Below are 26,050 nucleotides of genomic sequence, written 5' to 3' on the forward strand. Positions count from 1 at the left end.
TAATGCATGACACATAGTGTATGTTAGTGTTGCCAATAGACAAGTCTGATAGTGAGATTATTGAGTAAGAAAAAGAAAGTATGTGAATGCGAATGTGAAACAATCTGACATAGTGAATTTTGTCTGTGAAGGTTCTCAGTCATCCATGTCATAGTTATCCAAAGAAGGTTAAGGTCAAGGGCAACTGGACTTGGTTGAAGATACTAGAACACGTTTCGTCCCTCAACCAACAGACTTATTCAGTTCTCAGCTATTTAACCTCTGTGGGACTGATATGGTATCAATGATCCTGGCAAACGACCCCATAGTGAAGGTTTTAATTTCATAGGAATCTCTCTTAGTTGCGAAGCAGCCAATCCAAAATGAATATGTTTAAATTACTAACTATACTTGAAGTAGTAGTGAAATATCAGTATTGAATTTTCATTTTATTGCATAGTGGAGCACTGAGGTTTATTACAAATTTGAATGCCCTTACTCACCATTGCTCCTTATATGCTTATGTTGGATTGTCTGCTTTATCCACCTGTCAACTTAATCACTGGCATATTTTTATTTATATGGCATTCTTGGTCTGCTTCCTTCTTGCCTACAAATCTACATCCATAAGAAAAGCATGCGAAGATATTGTCTTTGCTCCCAAGACTTATTCCTATTATCTGTCCCTAAAGTCTGTGAAGAATTGGGAAAAGGAGCATTTAAGTATGCTCAATAATAAACAAAACAGAAGTAACACAATTGATTTTTAGTATAAAGCACGCCAGGTCTCATCTCACAGGATGTACAAAACACAAATCAGATATCACATGCATTCCACAGAAGCGTAATTTGTACAGCATCATGATGCTATTAATGTTCCACAGGAATTAACAAGAGGGAGTCCATAAAGACTACGTACACATGTTTGCATAGTGCAAACATACTTAAAAAGATAGCTTACACATTTTTAGTGATAACTTATTTCTTAAAGACTATTAGACATTGTTTCATGAGGAAAAAAACTGCATACATTTGATTATTGTGTCAACAACCACTCTGAAATATAGCAAATACAAAAACCCCATAGGGAGCTCTGGAAAATTATACCAATAACTAACAGTTAATGCTTATTAATGCATAATGCATGTCTTCTAGCCACTGTCCTGCAGTGTTGTTGTCACAGCAGTCCATTTCAGTTCATCAAGGTTCAGTTTCATCAAGGTTGAACTAATTCCCTTCATTACAAGTCATCTTAATTGCAGATCATCAATGAGCCATGTTGCCTTCCAGCTGTCCACCTGTCTGAACTATTCATCAGTCCTCCCTCAGTGAAGAGTGGGCTAGGCTGTGAGAAAAGGCTAAAGTTCAGCCACGTACATGGTTAGATGTGGTGCGGTGCTAACCATAATCTGAGTTGGGGGGCCCTGTTACCAGTTTACAGTAACCTGACAAGGCCCCCAGGTCAATGTACAAGGAGCCCTTCCTCCTCGTATGGGCGGAGTCTTCAGAGTACAGAGAAGATTCTGCAGAAAAGAGAAAGGAGTTCATGTTTAATTGGGGCAAGAATCTAATTAATTACTGGAACCAAATTGACCTCAACATCCAGGTCCTTACCCTGTGTGGTGTCGTGGTGCTGGCTCTGCAGCCGTAGCATAGTGTGGGTGGCCTCCTCCAGGGCTGAGTCAAGGCTCCAGCAGCGTGGCTGATCCTCCCTGGGTGGGTTGATGGCTTCGTCCTTCAACAGCTCCGACGCAGAACTCCGCAGAGCAGGGTTCCTCTCCAGGGCTCGCTCTAGGAAGGAGTGCATGGCCAGGCTGCAGTCCTCCGCTATGTCCTCCAGAGGGGGGGCTTGCTTGTGGATCTGTTGGAAGAGAGATAATCAAAATTGGCATTAGAAAACTGCAGCATAAGAGAAAAAAAAAAAAAAACTAAAGTTACAAAGACAGTCGAGGCTTCCACACAACAAAACACAACACAACACTTAAAAACACCTGCAGCAGCTGTGACCTAGTTTTTTTCTCTTCTTGTTAAACACGTTTGGTCGTGGTAAAAAGGAAAAAGGACAGGTTGCAAACCTCAGCCTGTAGAAGTGACTTAACAATGTAAAATTACTTCTCCATGTCGCAGTTTCACGAGGAAGTGAGTAACTATTTTAATCAGAAGATCTGAAACAGAAACAGGACTTCGTAAAAGCAAAGAACCTATGTCATGGAAAACCTTTTTAAAAAAGTAGTGACTGACTAAATGGGCCATCAGTCACACAACCTTTTTTATCTCATGATAATCTAGGCTGTGGAAGACCTGACCAAGGTCATGGAAAAGTGTGTCACCTTTTCAACTGCAGCAAGATCCACAATGTTGTCAGTCTCACAGCCTGTGTCTTATAAAAGAAAGTAGAGATAATGTGTCTTATAATAGCTATGCTAGTGGCTCTGTGCGGGTGTAATGCTAATTGCATACAAAACACAAACTTCACTGTCTCCACTGTGAGATCTCTGCCCTGCTGTTCACTGACTTTGTTCTGTGTGTGTGGAGGAGTTCATCCCCGACACAGAGCAGGTGAGAGGTTCAAGCATGTTCAGAAGTTACACCAAACCCTTATGAAGTGCACATAAAAGCACAGTTAACATCGGAGCTTATCAATACAACGGTCTTAAATAATTCAGCCCTGGGGCGAGGAGTCATGTTTGTGTCCACTAGGTGAATGTAAGTCCAATATTCACTCTCCTTTTAGCTGTTTTGGCCTCTACCAACTCCTGAGGGAAATATCTGGCTCTTCAGCCGCTAAATGCTTCACTATGTTCACCAGCAAGTTGCTAACATTGTTTGCCTGCCATTTGGTGCTGGTCAGGTAGTGTTCAGTCGGTCTTTAGAGCTGTCCACTGAGGCTGAAGACGACAAGATAGAAGACTGAACCAAAGCCTATAGTCTGTGAAATCAAAACAACAAGCTCAAAGACTAAAGCGCTTTATAGAGCTTTAGAACTTTTATAGAGCTTTAGTCAGGTGATAATAGCTACCCCTTTCACTATACAAGTAGTCATGTGATCCATTTTTAATGTAAAAGCTGCTTTGATTGATTGATTTACTTTAAGACTTGGTATAATGCAATATAAATATAAAGTACAGTTAAAGCTGATGGGAAGGTCATTCATTTTAAAGATACTTAAAAGATGTCTGCACAAAATTGCATGATTATCCGTCAAACAGACATTTCTCTTAGAAACACAAAGTTCACCTTGCTGATGGCGCAAGTGAAAAAGTCAGGAGATCACGTCAGTAGGGTTTATCCTTTGGGGGCCATGAATGTCTGGCCAAAGGTCTTTATTAGAGACTTCATACATTCAGGGTTCATACATTTATCCAGATCTTGTAAAAAAAGATATATAACACAATAAAGGAAAGGGAAAAGGCCAAAAAGCATACTGCGATATGACCTCATGAAATGAGTGTGGCTCATAAAAAATGTACAGTACTTACAATATAGAGGTAGGACGGGTAGGCAGTGCGTGGGTATCTCCGGACCCATGGAGGGCTACCAGTCTGCATGTGGATGATGGTGGTACCCAGGCTGTAGATGTCTGTTTTGGTGTCGTGCCCTCGACACAGAACCAACTCTGGACTCATATACATCTAAATGAAGGAAGAGTAACACAATGTGAATTAGATACAATGGGGCTGCAGAGGATAATGGCTGGAAAAGGTGTGAAAGTGTTTCCTCTTTCACTGGTTTCTCATTCAAATGAATGTATCACCACTGAACAACACACAGGAAACATTTGCAGTAGAAAGGTAACCTTTAGATCCATGCTGTGTGTGCCAAGATAAAGGCAGTGCAGAAGTACTGGCCACTGTAGTGTGAAAAGTAAACACGCTACCAGTGTGCGTGTGTCTCTCTGCTGGAAATTCCAGCCTGCTCTTCCAAGGTAATGTAAGCCTGAACAGCCCAGCGTATTTGCTAGTTCTGTCTCTCTTTTTATTACTGCTGGGGGTCTGCCCTGGGACTTTCCATAAGTCAAGCTGCGAGAGGCCCGGGGTGCACGTGCCTTAGACCCATATAGACTGACACATAATAAACAGTTCAAAACATGGGAAAGCTAGGCGGACACTTGATGGGAGAAAGGGCTCGTGAGAAAACCCTTGGATTAATCCAAACATTTTCTATGTGCTGATTACATCTGCACTGAGCAGAAGCAGAAGAAGCCTATTTTTAGCATCAGTGAGGTCAATGAGTGCACTGACTGCTCTTCAACAACACTTGCCAATCATCCACTTTTTATGAATCATTTTGGAAAAGACATATGCTACTGCTGACATGCATTAGTCCTTTATATCCCTGGGGAAGTCCAGCCTAGTCATGAGTCAAGCAGAGTGCTGCCTTGTTTTTGGTAAAAACACACACTCAAGATCAGAGATGGAAATAACATGTATTGATTGCACTGAGCAATTACAAAAAACAGATGTTGGATCTATGCATTCATTACACACAATTGCAGCCTGTAATACTCTATCAGATCACTGGCTTATTTTCTTACCTCTGTTCCTCTCAGGTCTCTGGGAATGTATATGTCCTCTGTCATCTGCACTGTCAGGCCAAAGTCCACCAGCACTGCCTTGTCTGACATCAGGACAATGTTACTGGCTAAAGAAAACAGAGAAAATGATTATTATAATAGCTATTACTATATAAAATTATATAGTAATAATAGTGATTCACATGTGTTGCAGATTACAGTATTTTCAGTTTTTATGCTTTGCTTTATAGGTTGGCATTTGAGGTAATACTTAGTGACTTTTCACACTGTGAACAAGCTTGCACTGTGTCTAAATTGATTTCAAATGGGAAAAGACCACTGAAGCCTCCCAAGAAGAAGTCAAGCATGTTGCATGCCTTTAGCAAAGGAAAAAAGTCTCATACTTGCATTTAAAAAACACACCAAGGTATAATTATATGTTTCTATCGCAGGCAGGAAACACTAAGAACCACAGCAACATGTCAGAGGGCCAGGCTGGTCTTTGTCTTAAATCACTTGCCTCTCTTGAACCTACATTTAACCCTGAGAGAGCATGAGAAGCAGGCTGGAATTTCCAGACACCGAGGGCCATATCAGTGCAAGTGTCATTGCTAGTTTCAAACTGACACAGTTTTCAATTTCCCTTCCAGCGCCCACGTTGTTTAAATAGGAAATGCACTTGGGCCCATCTGTGCGCCCACGGGTGTGTAAGTCTTAAAATGAGGAGTGGTCAGGCACACTGTTGTTGCATTGCTATCTTGAAGCAGCAGAAAGAGATTTCACTGACCAACAAAAAAACATGGCGCAGCATTTTACTGATATTTAAGGGGCGCCGTCTTCCAATAGTATGGTTTAAGAGAGAAATATAACTTCACTCAGGTAGGATCAGTCAGGATGCACAGACAGCAGCCTCTCTAATTATTAAAGTAAATCGTTAAAGAAAACACCCATTCATCAATACAGCACATAATAAAGAAATCACCTGGAAGATAGAGATGTGCCTCACGACCAGTTCATCATAGTTTTCTATAAGGCAGCGCAGTGCTGATACAGATGTTTCGTAGAGAAGATGAGCGGCTGCAGTGTAGTTAATACACTTCACAGATAAACAAGAGCTGCAGAGTAACATTAGGCTTCGTGATCAAAGAACGTTTTTATGTCATTTCGACATTTCTGTCCATATTCACACAACCTCTCTCTCTGGTTCACATGAGCTCTCTATCTCTCTCTCTCTGCTGCTGCAAGTCTGCGGCACACTTTTTTCTGTATTTATATTTTTTTAAGGTTTCAAAATGCGCCAATAATCTGCCATTATAACAGCAGTGCAAGGTAAAAGTGCCCCTGGCTTTTAAAGGGATTGGGATATGACACTCTGATTGTTTTATTGCATGTTCCCAACAGAAAGAACCCATGATTAATTAAAAGACTAAGTACAACCCTTGTGAACCATGCGCCTGGTGCACTGACCATGTGTTCTGCCGTTAAAATAGCCAAAGTAGATTCGGACACGTCCCAAATTTACCTGAACCCTGCTCTTCACGCCGTGCACCGGGCCCCAGGTCTTTAGACAATGAGGCTGACAGAATGGAGAATGCTTTGATCCCAGCTATGGTCCAACCAACATGAAACTACCTTACAACAAACCTCAGCTGAGCCTACTGGAACTAGGATGATTATATTTGAACAGTTCCCCTTTAAAACACGTTCGTCAAACCTGGTGTGTAAGATTGTCATTGTCATATTTCTATGGTATGTTTGGTTTGTGGCTAGATTGAACCACCTCTTTCCTGCTAGGCACTAAAAACTCTCGGTAGAATTATTTACCAGAACTGTATCCGTCTGTGGCTTGACTTTGACGTAAAGAGGGTAAGAACTGACATTACATAATTTCCTGACCCATTTGTAATAGCTTAGCGCAACGCAGTACATCCATCAACAGCAGTCAACAAGTGAAGGGCATTTTCCCCCCCTTTGCTCTTACGTTTGATGTCATGGTGGATGACGTTGTGCGAGTGAAGGTACTCCAGGCCCCGCAAGACTTGCTTGGTCACCCAGATGATCTCGAACTCCCTCATGGGCCCACAGCTGTCCAGCTTCTCCAGGACCGAGCCACCCTCTCCGGCCTCCATGAACAGGTGGACGCTCTGGTCCCAGAGCAGAGCGCCATAGAGCTCAGCAATGTTTTCATGGCGGTACCGGGCTTGGAACTCCACATCGGCTGCTTTAAAGTTCTCCAAGGGGACCTGTGAGGATGACGATGGAATACAAATAAATGCATCATCACAAATGAATGAATTTTGGGAAATATGCTAATTTGCTTTCTTGCTAAGAGTTAGATGAGAGGCTTGGTACCACTCTCATATCTGTATGGTAAACATGAAGCTAGAACCAGTGGCCAGTTAGCTTAGCTTAACGTAAAAGGAGTAGGCAGCTAGCCTGGCTCTGTCTGAAGGTAAAAAAATGCACCTGCACCTCTATCTCATATGTTAAATCTGTAGATAAACAGAAATGAAAAACAATAATTGGTGGGTTTAGGGGATTCCAGCAGGCACATTTTTTTTAACCTTTGGACAGAGGTAGGCTAAATGGTTAACACTGGGTTTTTCCCAAAATGTTGAACTCTTCCTTAAGAGCGTGTTTGTTACATAATTGACAGTTTTTGAATGATGATAAATTGATGACTCTCCTTTTCATCAGTCATTTTAATCTGCTGATATGCAGGAAATGTATTCTAACTCACATACCAAGCACATACACTCACATTGCCAGTAAACCTTGTCAGTTTGTGTGTACAATACACTGTGTCAACATAGCATTCTGATCATAACACCATACTAGGTAGGAAACTACTCCTTCCTCATTTCTCAATATTTTCCATGTAGCAAAGAGTAAGAACACTTTTCACCCCCTTAAGTGAAGAGGGCAGTATCAGATAGAGAAGAAAAGAATGTGTTGTGAAAAGTGTGCCAGAACTGTGTTACATCAGTTTTCTGTCTATCTATCATGCCTACATATGTTTTTTATTATGAATCTAGCATTATCATAAACAAACTGTGGGAGGTCACTGTTAAATTTCAATTCTTGCATTAATCTTAGCCCATGTAAGTGTGTTATGAAAGGCTGGTTCTTCTTTTAAGAGCACTCTTCCTCCTTTAAGGGAAAACATACAAAATGTCATGTTGACTTTAGCAGCCATTGTACAAACACAAGTAGTTTCCCTTGTCAAGAAACAGTTCTTGGCAGGTGAATATTAATATGGCACCCAGAGCAAGTCAGAGAAGTCAGCACTGGCTGGATTCTAGTTGTTTCTCAGCAGGACTCACCAATTTGCATGCCATTCTCTTCCTGGTACTGATATCCTGGGCCAAGTGGACTTTCCCAAATGAGCCCTTGGCCACAAGGCCAGGGCCACGGTTTTTATAGGTCAGTTTCCATGGGAACAGGAGCACGTCCATGTTGATCTGGTAGCGGCCTTTTTTTACAGCCATGTCCTTCTGCAAACAAGGGTTTAAAAATGTAGAAAATACTAGTTTTTCTAGGCCAATCACATCCTCATGTAAAAACAGTGAAAGACTTAAAAGACACAGTCTTGTTTTTGTGACGCTTCTCACCTTGTTCAGTAGGACTCCCATCTCCTTAGGCAGGTGCTGCAGGGCTGATGCCTGCATGTTGGAGAGCAGGTTGACAAAGGACAGGAGGTCTGTCACCGTCCCGTACCGGACACCACCTACTCCATCTTCATAGTCAGTTTGCTGACTCCGTGAGCCCACAGAGTCACCCGCCTCCTCATTCTCATCCATCTCCTCCTGAGAGGAACCTTCCTCTTCGAATGACAAGCCTCCTTCCTCTTCAACTTCCTCAAGCTGATATAGATTCTCTGCAGCGTTGATGATGTCTTCTATATTCATGTGAGCCAACAGCAGTTCTACTCCATCATCATATTTGTAATCCATTTTGATTCTTGACTTGGGCTGCTTGCTCTAAAATGAAACATCAGGAGATGCGTTTATGGACATATTGTTCACACTTGCAAGAGAATTCATCTGGAGTGCAGGATATACAGTGACACTTCTTTGATTCAGCAAGGTTCAGAGGAGTTTAAAATACCCCTCCCAGCTGTGTGTTTCCAAAGAAATGAAGAGAATTTCACAGTAAAGCTGGGAAGCCCCCAGGAAATCTTGGACATTATTTTACATAAAACACCAATTGCTTATACTCTAGTTGTAGAAAAAAAACCCCTCATCAGAGTCCTTGGGCTGTGAATAGGAATCCAGCTCAAACACATATGCAAACATATATCCATGCAAAATACGTGCAAACATTTTGACAGACAGAGGAATTTCCCTGTCCATCAAAACCCCATGTTAAAATTGAACAAATACTGAGTCAGATTTCAGATCCCAAACTAAAATTCCCTGCCTGGAAAAAATATAGCAATAAGTCGGGATGTTATACAGAAGTTACAACCACTCTCCAAAATATTTAGCTGATACTTTTGATTTCAGCAAATTATTAATCTGATATCGATAACGATTTGAGCTAGATTAAGGAGAGAGAAAAAACACGCCGTACTTGCCGTAATCTTTGAGTCAGAACCTTGATGGGAACATCCACATAGCGCGTCTCCATCAGCCACCAGCCGTCACTGACCGACTGACTGACTGAGATCGTGTTTAAAGGAAGTGCAGTTGATCAACTCGGAGGCGGGGCAGGCTTTAACGTCAGATGCCAGCGCTGTGTGTTTCGTTTTCCCTTTGTTTTGTTTTGTCAAATGAAAAACACATTTCACATGGCTTCATTGCTGAAACACAGGACATCACTTTCCACAGAATCGATGGGTGTTTTCCTGTGGGAAGATGAGTTGTACAGTTGTTTTTGTAAAAGCAACTCTTAAAACAGCCGGTCACAAAATTAAAGACTGTATAAGAGAAGTTAATTAGGTATAGAAATGATGAAAAGAGGTAATTAAAATTACATTTGCAACGGTGACTGTAAAAGTTACCAAGGGCACAGTAGAAGTATAACCAATTGTCCAAATATTTATTTTTTAAACATATTTTATAGCCATAATCTGGTACCTCTCAGTTGCCGTAGACATAGCTACGCGCATGCGTCCTTGCGCCTCTATTGGGGCAGCAATGGCGTCCTCCTTCGCAGTGTGCAGGCTACATATGAGGGGAAGGGGAATTCTAGTGAAGGGTCTACAGAAGGTCGATACGTGTCTTCACAGGAATATTGGAACAAATGTTGTTGCTGCGCAAAGTGCAGCTCTTCGGAAAGAAGAAACTGGTTAGTATAAAAAGCTGCCAAACATACCGAGGTGGCCTGCTTACAACGACGGCCAAACCAAACTTCAGTCTAAAATGTCTGGGGTAACGTTAGCCTTGGCTATGGTCCAAAATGTGTGACTTATTTCATAGAAAATTAAAAACCTATGGAATCATTAAGGTGTCGGTAAAATTCGGCATTTTGTTTGTCCACCAAGGAGTCGATACAGTCTCATCCGGAAGTCATTTCATTTATACGATTTGATTTTAATAGATGCTGCTTTCCGGATGATATGCCAGAATCAAAATAGAAAAGTTGTTTCTGGAGTTGTGCTAGGTAATTTGTGGAATGCACATGCTTATCTAACAGTGCCACATACTCTGAAAAGTTGTGAGTTTCTGTATCAAAGGAAGACCACTTTTGACACACAAGTGGCGTTAAAATCACCACCATCTACTTCTGCAAAGATTGTCTGACAGCAACATTATGCTAACGTTACATGGCTGGACTGTGACAATAAAGTTTTTCATGTAATTGTTTAAAACTGAATATTTTGCTTCTTTATTGTCAGATGAAAAGGAGGGGTGCAAATCGTTGTATGCTGTCCAGGCAGAGAGACAAGAACAGGCAGAGAGATCTGTTCTCATCAGCTGCCACTCCAGAACCAATGAGAAGAAGTTCCTTAAGCATTTATCAAAACATGGAGATATAAAGAAATACTTCTTTTATGAAAGCTATGTAAGTGAATGAATCTTATGAAGTTCCTCTTATAAATAAGCACTTATTTCCAACAAATTTTAAGGTGCACATATGAAAAACTTCACTGTCATATTAGGACTCAGTTGGATGATGAATTTGTTTGTATTGGTGCTGTTCTCCAGGGCATGTATGCTGTAGTGGAATTTGCCAACCGGGAAAGTGTTGTTTCATTACTTGAAGAGGCAGTCATCCCCAGCGTTAACCATGAATCCATGGTTCCTTTTAAATCGAGACTGCTGTCACTGAAGAACCTCGGCTCAGCTGACTCAACTAACCAGCAGTCAGGCCATCAGTGCCAACCGCAAGCCACTATTCCCATCAACGAGCTCATACAGAGACTGTCCAGAGAGGAAAGTGTAAGTGGCTGGGTTATCACACCCAGATTTACTGTGTAGAATAAATGACTAATTTAGTGATTTAAATTCAACACTAAAGACAATGTGTGAATCCATTTCATATATATGCATACATGTGTATGTAACTATGTACAGAAACTGCGGTGCAGAAAAATGACAGCAGTTGCTCTGGCCTGATGAATCAAAATTAATGGTCTCCTCAAAATGCTGAATACACGCAGATACTTAGACTGATCAGCCATAACATTATGAGCACCTGCCTAATATTGTGTAGGTCCCCCTTTGCTGCCAAAACAGCCCTGACATGTCGAGACATGGACCCCACTAGACCCCTGAAGATGTGCTGTGGTATCTGGCTCCAAGATGTAAGCAGCAGATCCTTTAAGTCCTGTAAGTTGAGAGGTTGGGCCTCCATGGATCGGACTTGTTTGTCCATCACATCCCACAGATGCTCGATTGGATTGACATCTGGAGAATTTGGAGGCCAAGTCAACACTTTGAACTCGTGGTGTGTTCCTCAGTGTATGAAAGGGTTTACCTGGTCTGCAACAATTTCTTAGACAGGCGGTACGTGTCAAAGCAACATTCACATGAATGGCAGGACCCAAGGTTTCACACTGCCTCAGCTGGCTTGCCATATTTCCATAGTGCATCATGGTGCAATTCACACGCACCTGGCTTTCCAAGTGATGTAAAAGAAAACTTGATTCATCTGATCAGGCCACCTTCTTCTTCCATTGCTCTGTTGTCCAGTTCTGATGCTCACATGCCCATTGTAGGTGCCTTTGGCAGTTGACAGGGGTCAGCATGACTGGCCTGCGACTGTGCAGCCCCATTCGCAACAATCTGTGATGCACTGTGCATTCTGAAATCTTTCTATCAGAACCAGCATTAATCACGGTTTCGTCCTCTTTTCCTTCCTTGGACCGCTTTTGATAGGTACTGACCACTGCAGACCAGGAACACCCACATAGGGCTGGGCATTAAAACAATGATAATTATCGCAATATAATTTTCCTCTAACAATATAATAAATGTATATTGTCAATAAATATTGCTTTAATTCATCTGAATCACGAACAAATTAGCTCTTAATTTTTCTATTAAAATATTATTTTGTTGAAAAAAAGAGGCCTGAAAAAACTAATCATATTTGTTGAAAACGATAATAATTATAAATGGTCTACCTCAGACTTGTGAAGAGATCCACTGTTTGGCATTAAGTGTCACATTCTGACCATAAAGATAAGTTTAACCACATAATTAACCATCTGGTTTCTTCAATTTTCACTCAGGAGCAAAAATCAGCCTTTAATCTTGTAAGAAATAACGATTTGACATATATATATATATATATATATATATATATATATATATATATATATAGTGATAATTATCAATATGATATGAAATGTTTTTATAGTGATAACATTTTTTTTATCGCCCAGCCCTAAACCCACAAGAGCTGCAGTTTTGGAGATGCTCAGACCCAGTAATCTAGCCATCACAATTAGGCCCTTGTCAAAGTGGCACAAATCCTTACGCTTGCCCATTTTTCCTGCTTCTAACTCATCAACTTTGAGGATGAAATATTCACTTGTTGGCTTATTTATCCCACTGACATGTGCCATGGTAACAGGCTATTCAGTGTTATTCACTTCTCCTGTCAGTGGTCAAAATGTTATGGCTGATCGGTATATTCATCATGCACTACTGTCAGGGAAGCATCTGATTGGCCCCACTTTTATTCTGCAGCATGACAATGACCCCAAACACACAGTGAAAATCATTAAAAACTATCTTCAGTGTAGAGAAGAACAAGGAGTCCTGGATATGATGGTAGTAATAGTAGTAGTAATAGTGATTTGATTTAGATTTTTCTTCTGTTCACTCACTTTGTAGTTTGTTAATTAATAAATAACAATCTATTAACATGTCTGTTTTTGAAAGCATTCTTACTTTATTGCATTTATTCCACACCTGCTTAAAACGTTTGCATGATACTATCTCTTTTTACTTAGCATGATTTCTTTTTATATATTGTTTGAGCATTGTCGAAGGGAGTATTGACAATGAGCTTCATTATTATTGTTGTGCATTTGACAGTAAAGAACTTGATATATATGCCTCATGGGTCTTGTTAACCATGGTCTGTCTCCTCATTTCGCCTCAGATAGACCAACAGGTAACCTTCCTGACAGAAGCCTATCAGCTAACAGAGGAGAACAGCCGACTGCGTTTCCTTGTCTGCTCTCTGCTCAAGGACATTGCTGCTGCTTATTTCCCAGAATGCAACATCAAGCCGTTTGGCTCATCAGTGAACGGCTTTGGAAAACTGGGCAGTGACCTGGACATGTTTCTGGACCTCGATGGCATCAGTGGGAGAAACACAAAGATGGTAATAATGGGAGTTTGGGGTTGTCCTTTAGTAGGTGTCTTTAGACTAAATAAGATTAATATGTGAATACCAAAGCCACCAGCTACAGGGGATGGTTACTTTTATTTTGTCAAACGTAACATTTTCACTTTACAAAATATAAAGTTGTGCTTGATAAAACACAGGAAACACATCTTCCATGAAAAATATAAATAAGTTTTTTGGTACTTGGTAATACTGATTTGGATCGCATAGAGCTGGGCAAAATAAAGCACCTCTCTCCACTTCACACAGCTAAGCCTTTCTGAAAAAGTGAAACAGCTACCAACTTGCCATTTGAGTTTTGTGAGTACTGAGTTCTTCAGAGTGAAACTGAAGACTGCTGGGGCAAAGACCAAAAAAACAAACTTCTGATGTATTTGGCTGCTTTGCATCAAAGCTTTTCTTTGAAATTCTTTTGAGGCATTTACTTTTTTTGAGAAATTTAATTAGTGCTGCCTAGAATCACATTTATGTAGAGGTGTGTATATGTGTGTGTATTTGTATGTGTATATACACTATATTGCCAAAAGAATTGGGACACCCCTCCAAATTGCTGAATTCAGGTGTTCCAATCACTTCCATGTCCACAGGCGTATAAAATCAAGCACCTAGGCATGCAGACCGCATCTACAAACATTTGTGAAAGAATGGGTCGCTCTCAGGAGCACAGTGACTTCAAGCGGGGTACAGTGGATAGGTTGCCACCTGCGCAAGTCCATTCATGTAATTTCCTCACTTGTAAATATTCCACCATCAACTGTTGTTATTATGCTGGTATTATAACAAAGTGGAAGCGATTGGGAACAACAGAAACTTAGCCAGAAAGTGGTAGGCCACATAAAATCACAGAGCATGGTCAGCTCATGCTGAGGCGCACAGTGCACAGAAGTCGCCAACTTTCAGTCAATAGCTACAGACGCTGTGTGGCCTTCGGATTGGCTCAAGAACAGTGCGTAGAGAGCCTCATGGAATGGGTTTCCATGGCCGAGCAGCTGCATCCAAGCCTTACATCACCAAGTGCAATGCAAAGCGTTGGATGCAGTGGTGTAAAGCATGCAGCCACTGGACACAAGAGCAGTGGAGATGTGTTCTGTGGAGAGACGAATCATGCTTCTCTGTCTGTTTGGCAGTTTCTGGCAGTTTCCTTTGTGGGAACAGTTTGGGTATGGCCCCTTCCTGTTTCAACATGACTGTGCACCAGTGCACAAAGCAAGGTCCATAGAGACATGGAGAACGAGTTCGGTGTGGAGAACTTGACTGGCCTGCACAGAGTCCTGACCCCAACCTGATAGAACACCTTTGGGATGAATTAGAGTGGAGACTGCGAGCCAGGCCTTCTCGTCCAACATCTGTGCCTGACCTCACAAATGTGCTTCTAGAAGAATGGTCAAAAATTCCCATGAACACACACCTAAACCTTGTAGATAGCCTTCCCAGAAGAGTTGAAGCTGTTATAGCTGCAAAGAGTGGGCCAAGTCCATATTAAAGCTAACAGATTAAGAATGGGATGACATTAACCTTCATGTGCATGTAAAGCTTATATATATATATATATATATATATATACTGTATGTGTGTATGTTGTCTCATGTATGTGATCAGTTACTGTTTTAAAACTCTTGGATTACCAAAGTGGAGCATTTTTTGAGAGACCAATAGTGGACAGTAGTTTTTCATTCCATTATGGGAACTTTGGAGGACACATTATAGTGCATAGAGTGCATTAAGAATCTGTAAACCCAAATAAAATGCGCTTAAGCAAGTATAGTGCATTAAGTAACACATGGAGAGTGATTAAGGATCATTAAACATGTCTAAACTCTGTGTGTGCAGCCAAAATCAGGTTTGTCTCTGGAGTACCAGATGAAGAGGGCCAACTCCGAGCGGGCTGTCACCCAGAGCACCCTGTCAGTCATTGGGGAGTGTGTGGACCAGTTTGGACCTGGGTGTGTAGGGGTGCAGAAGATTCTCAACGCACGATGCCCCTTGGTCCGTTTCGCCCACCAGCCCTCTGGTTTTCAGTGTGACCTCACAGCCAATAACAGGTATTTACCCTGTGCACATACATTATAAGAGCATGACCTATTTACGATACATTAACAGTATGAACAATTATTTGTCATGGCTCTCTGGTGTTGCAGTGAAAAAATGTGTCATTCAGTTGGAAGGGTCACGTTTCGAAATGTCAATTGGAGTTGGTCATAGCCCTCTTGCTTCACAGAAACTGCTAGTTTTTTGTTGTGTCCTGAATATGGTTTTGGCCACACTGGTGGTGCAAAAGTCCCAAACAGACACCAGACTCTGGCAGGAAGTGCTGTGATGCTTCAGTTGCACACTTGCCACCGTGAAACTGAACAGGAAAGCCAAGGAGGGGGCTTGTTTGTGTTTCACTTCTTCTCTTCCAACCTCAAAGAGATTGTGGTCTCTGCTGATGGTACAATACAAACATGTACACACCTGCTAACGTACAGAAAACCACACTGCACCCTCTGTGGGTGGATTTGAGGGGGACTTTTCTTAAATCTTGATCTGAGATCTTTGAAGCGCAGCACTTTCCTGCCTGTGTGTGTCAAAGAAACTGTAAACTAACAGCAGTGTGACTGAGGCAGTGCAACAAGCTGAACACTGCTCTCTAGTGGTGGTTTTACTATGCTTTTAGTTTCACTGACCCCTGACTTGTTTTTGTTTTAGAAATATATGCTATACAAAACAATAGTGGGATCCATACCTTATAGGGAAATGCATGTATTTGTAATGATGTATTTAACACAAACAATACGCGTTATTCATAAGGAAACTAAAACACGTAATAATCAGAAGGTAGCCACTAATATTATGACTGTCATCCAAGAAAAAGAACCAGCCAAAAGTGAAAAAGTCATACATATGAATATATTACAAGTAGATCATGTGCATTTTAAATTAAACATGTTACATCTAACTGCTCATGAAGCCCATGCAGGGACATTGTGCCCAGGCTACATATCCAAGAGAACATTACAGAAACACAGTTGCTGTGTGGCAGTATGTCCTATTTGGCTGTCCCAGAGCAGGTCACTCAATTTATAATATATATTTAAAAAATATAAAGTGTTAATATTCACCTAGTTTAGTGTACTGACTGCACTTACATTGGACGTCTCCACACTCCCAACGCTGAAATGAACAGACTTAATAAAGCCCCATCAAAACATGCACAGCAGAGAGTAGTAATTCTGTATGATCTCCACAGGGTGGCCATGAAGAGCACAGAGCTACTGTACCTGTACGGAGTGCTGGACCCGCGCGTGCGTTTCCTGGTGTTCACTGTGCGCTGTTGGGCTCGAGCCCATGGCATCACCAGCGGCATTCCCGGGGCCTGGATCACCAACTTCTCCCTCACTGTCATGGTGCTCTTCTTCCTGCAGAGGAGGAGCCCTCCCATTATCCCTACCTTGGACCACCTCAGAGACCTTGCAGGTAACACCCAGCACCTCTTTTCACTCAGGAGATACCTTGTCAATTTACTCAGAGTAAACTTTACTTTGTTACTTTTTTAACTTCCTGAAATAATTTCTTTATACAGATTTAATATCTATAGGCTACTTATTATACTTATTTAATTAAATTGCAGTATTTGATGCAATCAGCACTTTTGATTGTAGTTTGACAGATACTTTGCCAAACCAATGGTGCAAAACAACATTTTAAACCTTTTATGTAGTAATAAGAAGTTTTGAGAATGTTTTCGCTTCATTAGGTGGAACAGATTATCAGACTATGGCGGGCCACACTGGACTGGGAAAATGGGGAACACAGGACTGTATATGAAGTCATAATACTATTTACATTAAAACAGGTGGTAATCATAAACGTTAGCATTATTAAAGAAAATAGTCACCAGCAGGTTGGCAAATTTGAGCAAAGCTAATGGGGGAGCCAGGGGGAGCTTGGCTCCTTTTAATAAGACGTGAGCTCCCCTGAAAACATGATTATTGAAATTTTGGGGCACTCTAAAATGTTGACAATGTTGACCGTTTCCTCTCTGGTAGACCTACTATCGGTTGTGTCGGTAGTAGTACAGGCGCTCTGCGGACTGTTGGTGGTCGTTCCTTCTGGCTGGATGAAGTCGGACGCTCCTGATTTTAAGCATGATCCATGTCCTACTGCAGCTGGAGGCTCTCCACAGGGCCGAACAACTTTCTAAATTATACCTTCTCACAGAAAAAATGAAAGGTCAGGTTAAAACAGTGTGGAGAGGCTGCCGCAGCTGTTGTGTGGTGCCTAATTGTAGTAAAATGGCTGCAAATAAAAATAAGAATAAACTATACATGATGCTTTCACATTCAGCACTAGGCCTACATGCTAGCAGCTATGGATGTTTCTTTGCGAGAGTCAGTCAGTCCTCTCTGTGAGGCACGCACAAACACCGTTTTTTTTTTTAATGGATGTGATTTAAAATGTAGCGAAATACAATACTTCAAACAAGTAAACAAAGTAAAAGTAAAATTACAGATCTTAAAAACTTAAAACTACTTTAAAAAGTACACAAGAGAACTACTTAATTATAGTAACGGGAGTTACTTTCCACCTCTGATTGTCATGCACTTTAATTCACCCTGAATTATTATTATTTTTTATGATCAACCTTTTATTGTTTTTTTATTTTTTTCTGCATCCTTAAAAGACACACTGTGATGGTCTGGCATGACATGGTCTCAATGACATACGGCAACACATGCACTGCATCTTCCCTCATCACAGAACGTCCCACAATAGTGACATTTACTGACCCAGCCCCTCCCCCATAACCTCAGAACTAAAATAAAAGCTGGCATTAGGATTGGGGCGATATGACGAAATAAATACCATGAGGTTATGCAAATGTTTCTACCATAGCAGAGTTTGCTCTATAGTTTATACCGTAGTATTTATTTCCTTAATATATGTGTATTAGATTGTTGTGGGCAATGATAGAAGCAATAAGTCTGTTGACTTGTAATATTGGATTTTTATATGAGTTTTGCATCAGTATAATAAAGTACCTATTTTTCAGGTATTTAATTCAGCAGGTTAAAACAGAGACCTCTCTCATTATTGTATCCATAAACATTTTCTACAAAACTAGACTATCATTATTGTGGTATAAAATGAGGTATACTGTGATAGAGGATTAATCCATGAAACAAACATGAAAAGCAGAGGAAACAAACATCAACAAAACACTCATATATTGGTTTACATACTGTAGAACGAATGAATGGTTAAAATGAATTAATGGCGTGTTGTTTTGCACCATGCATCCAACTTATTGAGGTTTCCACAGAACATATATCAAGAACTTTCTTTACCTGTCCATGACTTCATAAATATAACTGCAGCCTTGGTACCAACCTAGAGTACCAGTACAGTGTCCGTAGGTGTTTTATTGTATTCCTATAATCCCAGTGGTTTCTAATTTGACTCTATAAATGACTTAAGAGCATACTTAATGTTTTTATTAGCATGTGTACATTTGTAATGAACGTGTCCTGTGATAACGTAGCCACCAGTCCCCCTGCAGCTCCTCCATCTCTGTCTGTCTCTCTCTCTCTGTCACCTTGGCTGCCTGATAATTGCCTTCCAACCCCCCCCCCCCCCCCCCCCCCCCCCCCCGTTTTGCGCAAACTCTATCACAAAAACTGCTTACAGGACAATAAAGAGCCCATCACTCTGGGAAGGTCAGTGACCCCTCCGGACACACTCACGAGCATACAGGCAGCTACACACTCCACCTCCACCTCTACCAGCCTCATCGTAGTGAAGGAGATTGGTGACAAGGGCACTGCTGGATAAGTAAACCAGCCAAGCAAAGCCATGAACCATGCTCTCTTCTTTGTTTTGTTTGACCACTTTTGTACACACATAGATACACCTGCTGTCTGTCCTTCCCCCTGAGTCTTTCTGTTTCCTTTCCATGGATGCACCGACACCATCCGTCTGTGTCTTGTTTATGGCCATTGTTGTTGTCATTTACCTTGTATCCCTGCTGTCGTCCCACAAGGTCCTGCGGACAAGAGCGTGATTGAGGGGAATGACTGCACGTTTGTCAGCGACATCAGCAAGATCCAGCTCCAGAGCAACACAGAAACACTAGGTGAGTGTAGAATCAGGGCTGTAGGGCTACATTTCAGTTTGATTGATACCAGTTTTTCTGTTAGCAGCTAACTTGACTTGTCTTGTTTTGTCTCAGAGAAACTGCTGTATGAATTTTTTGAGTTCTACGCCACTTTTGCGTTCAACAAGATGTCCATATCTATCAGAAAGGTATGTATGATTATTCAAAAGCAGAAAGTCCTTTCAAAAGAAAAGAATGTGCCCAATGATGACCGTTATCTTTTGATTATTTGACTAATCTTAAAGCTTTTTATAATAACAGTGTATCACATGACAATCTAAAAACAATGTGAGGCTTGTAGCGAACCTACAAAGAATTGTCACCTGAATCTGCAGCTCCCCTCGGCTTTGAGTGCCAGCTTATTGTGTAGCTGTCCGTCAACTTTACTGTTCAGTCTTACCACTCTCATAGCGTAATTTTCAGCTCCAGTGGGCAGCTGTTTTCAGTGATTACACTTTACTCTACCTGCTCAGCACCAAACCGCAAACAGACACAGTTAGCGATGAGCTGGTGACCATAGTGGAGCATTCAGCAGCTAGAGAGCCTGATATTTCTGTAGGGAGTTGGTGGAACAGAACTAAAAGAAGCTTAATATAATCTCGTATTCATACAGAAATGTTTAATAAACTAGGAGACAGTAATAGAGCTAATTTTAATTTGTTGATAGTCCTTAGAAAAGATTTTCTCCTTATGGTGCAGGAGAGCCAGTTTTCTCTGTAAGTTTCATGCTCATAACCAAAGCTGCGCAATTGGCCAGGCCAATATCGGCAAATATTAGCTTACAGATAGCACTGACTATTCTTTAAAATAACAAATTTAAGTAATTTATGTAAAAATAATCATATTTTTGTAACTCCCAAATACCTTTATTGCTTACTGCCTACAGTACCAGTCAGGCTCTACTCATAAAATGGTCTGTCCAGCCCTCAGGCCATCATGCTACTTAGATGGCTTCTAATCTGAATTGAGAATCAAACCATTGCATCACTGACACCAGAATATAAAGAAGAATTCAGCCTCCTTTCAACTTCCCCTCTCAGCCCCAGAGCTGAGTTCCAGGAAAGAAATCTGTTGGTAATAAACAGTGTTTTGTGGATGGCGTCTTCCCACACACAGAAGACAGCTGTCCTTGTCATATGTGATTGATGCCGGCCCCATGGGGCCCGGCGCCCTTGAGCTGGGATCCCAATTAGAAGCTCCACCAGGCTAAGTGTAAATAAACACACATTTATTCTATTTAGACCTGTATCCAGCCTGTCGTTGCCTGTTTGTGCCTGTATAATATTTTTCATAGCCACCAAAAGCGTATCCATAGTGAAACTGAGTTTTTATAAATAAAATGGAGAAGAAAGATGAAAACGGGCTGGAAATCTGTTTCCAAGTCATGTATGAAACGGAATATCAGGGTTATTTTTTTCTCTCTGTACAGGATAGTTAATAATATGTAATGTATTGCTTATTGCTTTTGCCTCTAGAAATTTAGTTGATAAAGGAGTTGTTCATGCTTGGGTGGCACATTATATGAGATGCAGGGACTTTGCCAGTGCTCGGAGTTTAATGAATTGATGTCTCTGGGAAAGACAGACCCTGCGGCCTAATATATGAGACTAATATCAGGTTTGACACGGCAGAGGAAACCTGCAGGTAGACTGTGGCCGTGACCCATGCCAATAGGCTTTCACTAGTGGAGCAACAGCCATAAATCTGCTTTACTGTGTTAGAATTCTTTGGTTCGCTCCCCTCCTCTGACTGATGGCTTTATGTTGCCATCTTCTGTCTCTCCCACCCCCCACCCCCCTACAGCTCTATCCCTTTATACCTTCTGCCACTTTACTGTCAGGTTTTAGGCAGTAGTATGGCATGCAAAGTACCATGGAAGGTTCTTGACTTCTCTCTGACCCACATATTGATGCTTCATTTGATGGCCTAGACTGCTAGATAGAAGTACAGATCACATGCTTCCATTGCTAACACATCCGATGTGCATAGCAGGTTTTCATATCAGTCTACCTCATTTTTGCCTTTTCCAAATTCTTGTTCCTTTTCACGACTCAAGTCAAAATGTCTTCCAGAGCCATGTCCATGTGTCTCCCTCTCCCATCTGTAGCCTGTGGAGAGGTATTCCAGTCAGCTATAAGTGCCCCAGATACAGCAGCAGAGAGCTAAAACCATGACCAACAAGATAGATGGACCATAACATACAGTACATACGGGCCTTATGGCTGCGGCTACTCAGGAATGTGTTTTCATCTGCCAGCGTTGTCCCCTTTCCTCTCTCCAGGGCAAAGAGCAGAACAAGCCGGAGGTAGCCCCACTGCACATCCAGAACCCGTTTGAAACCTCTCTGAACGTCAGCAAGAACGTCAACGCCACACAGCTAGAGCGCTTTGTGGCTTTGTGTCAGGAGAGCTCCTGGCTGCTCCAGCAGAGTGAAACCAACACACCCGGAAGTGGAAATAAAGGCAACACTCCCACACCTTGGGGACTGGCTACCCTCCTCCTGCCCTCCCAGGTTGCAGGGATCAAAAGTCGCAAGAAAAGAAGACGGGAGCCGGCCAGTGAGAGGATCAAGAGCTTGCTGGAATCCTTGAAGAATAACAATCAGCAAAAGAAAAGCTAAGACGCTTAGGAGATCTCAGAACTCAACTCCATCCTCTTACCATTACTTTAACTCATTCATTGTTGGACACCTACTGGTGTTAATGTCTTGATACTCTCTGAGGTGGTGTTGAGTTCTTTGCAGTGGAATATATATGCTGGACTCTAATTCCAAACATGGACACTGGAGGGTGTTACTGAGGCCTCTATGTGCATATGTTTGGGACCTGGGATAAGGGAGTGATTACTGGGTACTTTAATGTAGACTTAACCTAGTCTGTTGTAATTAAAGCCAGTATTATGGAAACTGATGTCCCGCCAGATTCTCATGTAGGAGCTAAGACTGTAGATTCACAGGTTATTCAAAATCTGTTATTATTTTCACTGATACGCAACATAATCTGAAACACACGTCAGACAAAATCACTGGAGGTTGGCCTATAGATATCATTTTTGTATTAATTTTAAATTAGCCCACAGATGGAATAATAAGCTTTTATTGCAAACTGAAAAACTGGGTTTGCTTATTACGGCGCTTGAAAACTGACAGAAAGCAGTAAATGGGTATCAGATGCATCAAAATTATAACTGAATACAGGACTCTACAGTAACTTTTAAAAGTAAATGCCAGGCTCTCAACCAAGTATTAGCTTTTGGTTGCTGAAACTAAAAATCGGGTTGCCATTTTGTGTCAGCTTATATTTTGAGTAATTAAGCTATTATGCAGTCATACCAGATCATCTTAATAATGAAAATGTGACCTAAAAGAATGTTTAAAAGCTTTTATTACAGTAACCAAATAAAAATCTAGCTTGTGTGTTATCTGATAGTGTTATCAGTAAACATGTCCACCTTCCTGGTATACAAAATGTCAGCATTCGTGATGTTGACTGGTTAGTTGAACTTTTCAACCCACAGTCAAACAACTTAATTTACTTCACCATTGTCTTGTAAAACAGATACCTGTGCGCACACACACTGGTAAATAAATGCACCACCTTTGATTCATGTTCTGACTGTAACAGCAATTTAAAATATCACTAATGCATCATTATTAAGAAATTATTTATTTTGCGGTGCACGTTTTGCTGTTTGCTGACCCTATTCTTTATATGTTTAAAAAGTTACCAGTGGCAACCACTTTTTAACATTGTAACACTGGTTGCCAATTTCTCAAAATGGTTGTCTTTAATCTCTAACTAGTTGGTAAAGAAAGAGAAAAGCTTTTTATTGTTTTCTTTTACCTGCAATAACTTGATAAAATACATCACTGCCTTATTTTCACTCTGTTTATCTCTGACTAGCTTATTTTATTGTTTAACTCTCAATGTAGAATATCATACTACAGCAATTACAGGTCTTAGTGGCATGTTCGCTTTCCTGAAAACACTGTTAGCTACGCACACCGAGCACCAGCCTTTTGACCTATAGCTACCCAGCTGAAGCTGACTTTCATCATAAATCTAGACTAGAGCAAGTAAAACCTAAACTACAGTAACATGACTTTATATAGGTACACATTGCATTATAGAATATTATGGAATTTAGATTCAGCTAGGTGCAGTAGCTAATTGGAAAGGCTGGTTCTCGGTGTGTTTAGCTAGCCACACAGTTGTTTGTAGTTCCATTGACTAGTCTGATGCATTTGTGTTTCTTGGGTAAACTACCAAAAACACAGCTGGGACTATGACCTGGATAACTGACAACCTTCACATACTTATTACCAAAAACACAGGAAATTTAAGTAGTTAAAAAGTAAAATGAGGTAGTGACAGATAAATAGAAGGGTAAAATTTAATCAGCTTAAAAAGGAAAACAAATTTCTTTTTTTACCGACTAATTGGTAAAGGAAAAGTATAAAGCTTTATATTTCTTTTTACACATCATTTAAACTATTTAACTAATAGTATTGTTAGAGTGTATTCACTTCTGTTTTTGATTTGTCTGATAACCTTTTAATACCCGCTGTCCCTTTTTGGGGTGCTAGGGGCTTTTTAAATGAAACCGTACAAAGAACACTCAGCACTTTCTCAAATGGTACATCTGGATTAAAGTTTTTTGAAGCGAATGGACTAAAACAGTGACATAATTGTGCTACCGTGTGTTTAATTTATATGGAAGTAGATAGCCCATCAACTTGGTCACCCAGGTCATTGGAACCAAAGTCAGCCAGCTTTGTGGTGAAGTCTGTAGAATGGATTGATCCCTCTGAAAAGCCACTGGTCGATATGTCATGTTAAATCTGGGAAAAGAGACTTGTCATTTTAACTCTTCTTAATTCAGTTTCCAGCTTACAGTGCCTGTGTCCACTAATCATTTAGCTCGAAATGTGGTCCAAAACAAAATTGGTAAAAAGGTCACAGATCCCGCTGTCAACCGCTTTTACCAGAGTTTGTAACGTGGACAATCGGGATTTACAGTGACAACTGTATCTAAGGTTAAAGGGTTAGTCCCGTTAAGCCCCCGACATACTTGCTTTTTAACAATGCGTAGGCGATGCATTTACACTGATTGTGTTTTTTCAGAGTGTATGTGTGACTGTGAAATAGGGGAATGAGAAAAGACCATAGGGTGCATGTGTTAAGAGTGCATCTGCAGGTTCACATCCTATGAGTGTGCCAGAGTGTGTTTGTATGTCTGTGCTTCAGGCCCAAGGGACAGCATTTGAGGAGCGGGGAGTGTGTAGCACACAGCTGTTTTTCTATTCATTGAAGTGGGAGGTCAGGAGGGTGAGAGGATAGACTTTTAACTACCTCCCCCCTACCTCCTTCCACCCATCCACCCTCTGCCACCGGGCCATGGCACAGATGGGAGTGAGGCAGCCTCACACACCCCTTGTTTTGAACTTCACTCACTCCTTTCTCTTTCAAATTCAACGTGCCTCTCTTTCTATCTCAGTCTTCCTTTTACTCTCAGAGTGGCAGCGGTGTTTGAGGTTTGCAGAGTTTTTTTATTTCCGTGAGTAAGTTTCTGAATGATGGGTCTGCTCTAGTGGAGCAACAGAGTGGTTTTGAAACACGGTGGTTAGAGACGCATTGGATGGGGAAATCAACACCTCTGGAGAATTTGAATTGAAAGAGATAGACGTCAGCACCGTTATTCTTCTGATTTGTAGAAGTATTTTATAGACCCCTCTTTGATGGGACTCTCCTATTGAACAGTTTATGGGGTAATTATAGGGATAGATAGAAACTGTGGCCACTTACCAAAACGCTGCCACAGGACAAGGTTAATCATGTTTTTTTCTGGCTTTTCCTAACCATTGTTAAGGTTTTATGTGACAGTCTCCTAGTGATAGAGCACTTAAGTCTGCAAAGGGACCAAGGTTGTGTTTTGCTAACCTGCCCAACAGTGACCTTCCTCCTTAGTGGTTGCAGGCGGCACACCGTGGGCTCTGATTTATTGGGAAAACTGGCGAAAAGTCCAAGATGGATTGGCCTTCTCTCAGGAAGTCCAGAGGTTCAGTGGGGCGATGGCCAGAGTTTATGTTGCTGCCTTTTTCTTTGCTCCTAATGCGCATTCAGAGCCTGAAAGAATGTTAAAAGGTGCCCCGAGGGTTTGAAAACATGGGAGAGAGGAAAAGTTGGGAAAACAACAAGAAATGAAAAAGATCTCTGCATGCATTTTAGAATGAATGCCCTCTAAAAAAAAAAAATCTAATTGTGAGTAGCTTCTTTCACAGAATGCTGTTGGCATTTGAGGAAAAGGGTTTTGCTCCTGGAGAACATGGTGTTTGATGTGGAGGCCTTTTCAGTTGGGGCACTTTCGGAAGTTATCTTATCAAGCCATCTGATCATTACGCCACTCCTTCCACTTACCTCCACTGGCTCCACAAAGACCTGTGAACATAATCTCCAAAGCACTTCCCACCCGCAGTTCCATGAATTGTCCCCACAACACTGTGAGAAGTCATTACAGGACAAGTGTCCCGGGGGACTCTCAGCCTCCCACTTACTCCCAGGCTTCCCACTCATCAACACCACAGTTGGCTTTGCATAGTATGTGGTGAGATGCACTGGAAT

General features: G+C 41.2%; 2 protein-coding genes across 3 annotated transcripts; one reads left to right on the top strand and one right to left on the bottom strand.

Moving 5' to 3' along the window:
• Positions 1-730: 730 nt before the first annotated feature.
• map3k8 (mitogen-activated protein kinase kinase kinase 8) lies at positions 731-9,189 on the bottom strand. 2 transcript variants are annotated; one of them, XM_038723905.1, is made up of 8 exons: positions 9,065-9,189; positions 8,104-8,472; positions 7,816-7,986; positions 6,474-6,735; positions 4,514-4,620; positions 3,459-3,611; positions 1,594-1,840; positions 731-1,502 (listed from the first exon to the last, which is right to left on the bottom strand). In XM_038723905.1, the coding sequence occupies exons 1-8, from the start codon at positions 9,119-9,121 to the stop codon at positions 1,378-1,380; spliced, it is 1,491 nt and encodes a 496-aa protein (XP_038579833.1). In that variant the 5' UTR covers positions 9,122-9,189; the 3' UTR covers positions 731-1,377. The 2 variants fall into 2 exon arrangements, with proteins under 2 accessions (XP_038579833.1, XP_038579834.1); XM_038723906.1 differs by having other exon boundaries at positions 9,069-9,176.
• Positions 9,190-9,585: 396 nt separating this feature from the next.
• On the top strand, positions 9,586-24,112 carry LOC119906509 (mitochondrial poly(A) polymerase). Its single transcript, XM_038723902.1, has 9 exons — positions 9,586-9,781; positions 10,332-10,498; positions 10,642-10,875; positions 13,049-13,273; positions 15,128-15,339; positions 16,527-16,753; positions 19,317-19,409; positions 19,506-19,579; positions 21,712-24,112. The coding sequence occupies exons 1-9, from the start codon at positions 9,601-9,603 to the stop codon at positions 22,048-22,050; spliced, it is 1,752 nt and encodes a 583-aa protein (XP_038579830.1). The 5' UTR covers positions 9,586-9,600; the 3' UTR covers positions 22,051-24,112.
• The last annotated feature ends 1,938 nt before the right edge of the window (positions 24,113-26,050 follow it).

Source organism: Micropterus salmoides, unplaced genomic scaffold (assembly GCF_014851395.1).
Source record: "Micropterus salmoides isolate LMB-PRFRI ecotype aquatic unplaced genomic scaffold, ASM1485139v1 Ms_hic_scaffold_1, whole genome shotgun sequence".
Classification (NCBI taxonomy): Eukaryota; Metazoa; Chordata; class Actinopteri; order Centrarchiformes; family Centrarchidae; genus Micropterus; species Micropterus salmoides.